The 5,097-nt window shown below is 39.5% G+C and overlaps 1 protein-coding gene across 1 annotated transcript; it reads left to right on the forward strand.

The window, feature by feature from the left end:
* The first annotated feature begins 3,812 nt into the window (after window positions 1–3,812).
* Window positions 3,813–4,802, forward strand: LOC133779025 (uncharacterized mitochondrial protein AtMg00810-like). Its single transcript, XM_062219030.1, has one exon. The coding sequence runs from the start codon at window positions 3,813–3,815 to the stop codon at window positions 4,800–4,802; it is 990 nt and encodes a 329-aa protein (XP_062075014.1).
* Window positions 4,803–5,097: the final 295 nt, after the last annotated feature.

The following is a 5,097-nucleotide window of genomic DNA, read 5'->3' on the forward strand; positions in this document are numbered from 1 at the left end:
TTGCTTCTTAATATTCTTTGAAACTACATTTTGGAAACATGATAGCAAAATTCATTATGGTAGTTTTCTAATCTTTGGCACTAATAGTGCTAGTATTTTCTTTCATCGTCAATTCATTTAGTAGATAAATTTCTTGTTTATTTGTTTGTTATAGTTGTTAGAAAATAAAATATTCCTTGATTATTATTTTGTGCACAACTGTCCTAGTGCTCCCTCTCATTCTGGTATAATCTTTTATTATGATTTCACCTTTCTGTTTTTGCACTTTTCGGTTATAGTAGTATAATGATGGACGAATATTCTTTTTCTCCTTTTCTGTTACAATTGTGTAATCCAGTGATGATGTACACTCTAGAATATTCTTGTACTAAAAAATATAAATAATACAGTATCCTCAGCTAATGCTTCTTGAGGTGAGTTTTTTCATTACGACATTCATTGTACTCTCATTTCTCTGTTTTATTTATTCTCTCTGTGCCACATCCGTTTTCAATCTTGGTATCAGAGCCAGGTTTGGCTCGTAAGCTATGGAACCAGTCAGCAAGAAAACTCCTGCAAGTGGCACCCAGACTGCAATCAGCTCAGCTCCTTCACCTGGTGGTATCAGCGACATGAATCGTCCAGCACATGCTTCCTCAGCCATGAATGCAGGCTTTATACCTCAGGTGGGTAGCACACTTACCCAACCATTTGTGCTAAAGTTAGACAGAAATAACTTCTCTCTATGGAAGACAATGGTTCAAGCCATTGTTTGTGGACATCGTCTTGACGGGTACCTAAATGGTGCAAAAGCTCGCCCAACTGAGTTCATCATGCCTTCAGATGGTCAACAAAATGCTGAAGCTGAAGTGAATCCTGCCTTTGAACATTGGATCGTGAATGATAAACTACTACTCGGATGGCTATATGGATTTATAACAGAAAGTGTTGCAAGTGAAGTGATGGGGTGTGAATCGGCAGCAACACTATGGCAAGCTCTTGAAGCTCTGTTTGGATGGATGAATTTTGTACAAAGATCCAGACTACTCGAAAGGGATCTCAAACCATGGCCGAATACCTCCAAAGTAAATGACAATGGGATGACTCTCTGGCTCTTGTAGGTGACCCTTATCTGGAAAAACATTTAGTTTCTAATATACTGTCTGGTCTAGATGTAGAATACCTTCCTATTGTGGTTCTAATTGAAGCCAAACCATCAACTTCCTGGCAAGAACTTTAAGACATACTCCTGAGTTTTGACAGTAAGATGGAGCACTTGAGTGCCCTCTCAGGTTCCAGCAGAGTGCCGAGCAATCCTACACCAACATCAAATTTTTCCTTCAAGGATCGTGGCCCATCTTATCGACGAGGAACAAATGTATATGGAAATAACAGTCGTAGCAACCCAAATGGATTCAGAGGAGGTGGAAATCGTGCACGAGGACGAGGTGGTCGAAACAATCCTAAGCCCACATGTCAAGTTTGTGGGCGTTATGGGCATTCAGCTGCCTATTGTTACAATAGATTTGATGAAGAGTACATGGGTTCAAATCCCTCCTGGAGCTGCTGGTCAGAACAACCTAAGCTCAAATAGGAATGGAGTCCAAAGTCAGAGTACAAATGCGACTGCCTTTGTTGCTACACCAGAGATGGTTAGAGATGATGCATGGTACGTGGATAATGGAGCAAGTAACCACATCACAGCCGATGCTCAACATATGATCCAGAAAAATGAATACAATGGTAAGGAGGGTCTGGTTGTTGGAAATGGAAACAAGCTAGACATAGCTCACATTGGCAGTGGTAATATTATCTCTGAAGCTAATAATTCTCTTGTTTTGAAAGAAATTTTACATGTTCCTCAAATTACAAAGAATCTAATTAGTGTCTCCAAACTCACCTTTGATAATAATGTGTTTGTTGAATTTTTTCCTCATGACTATTTTGTGAAGGGCATGGCAACAAGGAAGGTAGTTTTGCAAGGGAAGCTTAGAGAAGGTTTGTATCAGCTCAACAACACCAGCCCAAAGCTCACCAAAAACTACATCAGTCATAGAGTCTCCAAAGTATGCTAGTCCATTTTCTGGTTTAGTATCTGAATCAAGTGGCAACCAGCATGTAGCTGAGCTGCCTGAGTCTTCAATCAAGGACAAATGGCATAGACGTTTAGGCCATCCGTTCGTCGGGTCTTGAACCTTGGTTTGAGTCATGTCAATGTAAAGCAAATGAAAAATGAAAAAGAAAATTTATGTGAAGCTTGTCAATATGGGAAATCACATGCCTTACCTTTTGCGTTAAGTAGTAGTCGAGCAAAATTACCACTTGACTTGATATACACTGATGATTGGGGACCAGCCCCAGTCCTATCCAACACAAATTTTCATTTCTATATTCACTTTGTTGATGATCATAGCAGATTTACATGGATCTACCCTATGAAAGCAAAATATGATGCCTTAAATGCTTTTATCATGTTTAAAACTCTTGTAGAAAACCAATTTGAGCGAAAAATAAAAGCACTCCGTATAGATTGGGGTGGAGAGTTTCAAGCATTTACAAAATATGTCACTGAAAATGGCATAACATTTCAGCACTCTTGTCCACACACCTCTGAACAAAATGGCAGAGCTGAAAGAAAACACCGTCATATTGTAGAAATGGGGTTAACTCTTCTAGCCCAAGCACACATGCCCCTAAAGCATTGGCGGGACGCTTTCCAAACCTCAGTGTACCTCATAAATAGATTGCCTACCTCTGTTCTTGATAACCAATCACCATATGAAATTCTACACTCCAAGACACCTGACTACAAATTCTTGAAGGTATTTGGGGCAGCGTGTTATCCTTGCTTTCGGCCTTATCAGTCACAAAAGTTTCAGTTTCATTCGATTAAGTGCATCAATCTAGGCTATAATGAGGCTCACAAAGGCTATAAGTGTCTAAGCACAACTGGGAGGCTGTACATTTCTCGAAATGTCATTTTTAATGAGAGTGATTTTCCTTTCAAAACTGGTTTTCTCAATACATTTCACACAGAACAACATGTTTTTGTTTTTGTCCCATCTTGGTCAGCTTTATTTCACCCTCAATCACCAACATCATCCAATTCCCAAAGCATATCAACAACCAACATACAAGAAGAACCCAAACATACTGATGCGAATCACAACTCACAAGCCACTCTTGCAGAACTGCCTCAACAAGAGCCACTGATACTCAGCAGTCATGAGGTAAACTCTCCTAACACTCACTCCTCTTCTCAAGACTGGTCTAATGTGTGTGAAGTAGATCAATCTTCCAGGGACATTCTAGACACATCAAAGATAAATGCAGCAACAAATGTGAGTCAAGAGACAAATCCATCTCTAATTCCTCATCACCCTATGACCACTCGATCAAAGGCGGGCATATTTAAACCAAAAGTTTATGTTGGACAGTCGAAATGGGAAGAAGATGATGAGCCTGTTTCAATTGAAGAAGCATTGAGACACAGTAATTGGAAGCAAGCTATGATGGAGGAGTTGGATGCTTTAAAAACAAATGGTACGTGGCATCTGGTTCCAAAGGAAAAAGGCATGAATATTGTAGGCAATAAGTGGGTATTTAAAGTCAATAGGAATGCTGATGGCTCATTTCAAAGATTCAAGGCACGCTTAGTTGCAAAAGGGTTCAATCAACGACCAGGAATTGATTTTGGGGAGACGTTTAGTCCAGTAGTAAAAGCATCTACAGTAAGGATTATTCTAACTATAGCAGTGGAAAAATCATGGGATATACGACAGTTAGATGTCAATAATGCATTCCTAAATGGAAAGCTTGAATAGGACATTTTCATGAGTCAGCCCCAAGGCTTCGACGACAAGAACAGACTTTTCGTGTGCAAACTAACCAAGTCGTTGTATGGACTAAGGCAAGCCCCAAGAGCATGGTTTGATCGACTAAGAGCAACATTACTAAGCTGGAAGTTCAAAAATTCGAGGGCAGATTCATCACTATTCTTCCATAAAGCACCTGGTCTAATTATTATGGTTCTAATTTACGTGGATGACATGATTGTGACTGGAAACAACAAGGAAAAATTGCAACAATTTGATGCAAAATTAAACAGCGAGTTCGCTCTAAAAGACTTAGGACCTCTAATTTTTTTTCTGGGAATTGAAATGCATAGAGATGATACAGGCCTATACCTCAATCAATCTAAGCATATCAAAGAATTGCTCTCTCGAACTGAAATGCAGCACCTGAAATCTTGCTCGACGCCTATGACAGCTGGAAAAGTGCTATCAAAAATTGATGGTGAGCCATTAAGTAATCCCACAACATATCGGAGTATAATCAGAGGCTTGCAATACTTGACACACACCAGACCAGACCTAAGTTTTACAGTAAATAAGCTCAGCCAGTTTCTTCAAGCCCCAACAGCAGCTCATTGGAATGCCATGAAAAGAGTCCTTAAATACTTAAAAGGATTAATGTATCATGGACTACACATTAAATATACACATAGGCTCAACATTGTTGGTTTTTCGGATGCTGATTGGGCTTGTTGTCCCGATGATAGGACAAGTGTAGCAGGCTACTATGTGTACTTAGGAGACACATTGGTCTCTTGGTCATCTAAGAAACAAGCAGTGGTCTCACGGTCGAGTACTGAATCGGAATATAGAGCTCTTGCTCATGTAGCAGCAGAGATATCCTGGATTCAATCATTGTTAAAGGAATTTGAACTTCCATTGGTCAGTACACCAGTAACATGGTGCGACAACATGGGAGCTAGTGCACTTGTTCAAATCCTGTGTATCATGCTCAGACTAAGCATATAGAATTGGATGTCCATGTTGTTCAAGATAAGGTGTTGCGCAAATTGGAAATAAGATATGTCCCTTGTCATGACCAAGTGGCTGATTGTCTTACATAAAGCCTCACTCAAGACAAATTTCATTTTCTCAGTGACAAACTAGGTATGGTTGAAAGCCCACTTAGTTTGAGAGGAGCTGTTAGAAAATAAAATATTCCTTGATTATTATTTTGTGCACAGCTGTCCTAGTGGTCCCTCTCATTCTGTTATAATATTTTATTATGATTTCACCTTTCTGTTTTTGCACTTTTCGGTTACAA

The sequence above is a fragment of the Humulus lupulus genome, chromosome 5 (assembly GCF_963169125.1).
Source record: "Humulus lupulus chromosome 5, drHumLupu1.1, whole genome shotgun sequence".
NCBI lineage: Eukaryota > Viridiplantae > Streptophyta > Magnoliopsida > Rosales > Cannabaceae > Humulus > Humulus lupulus.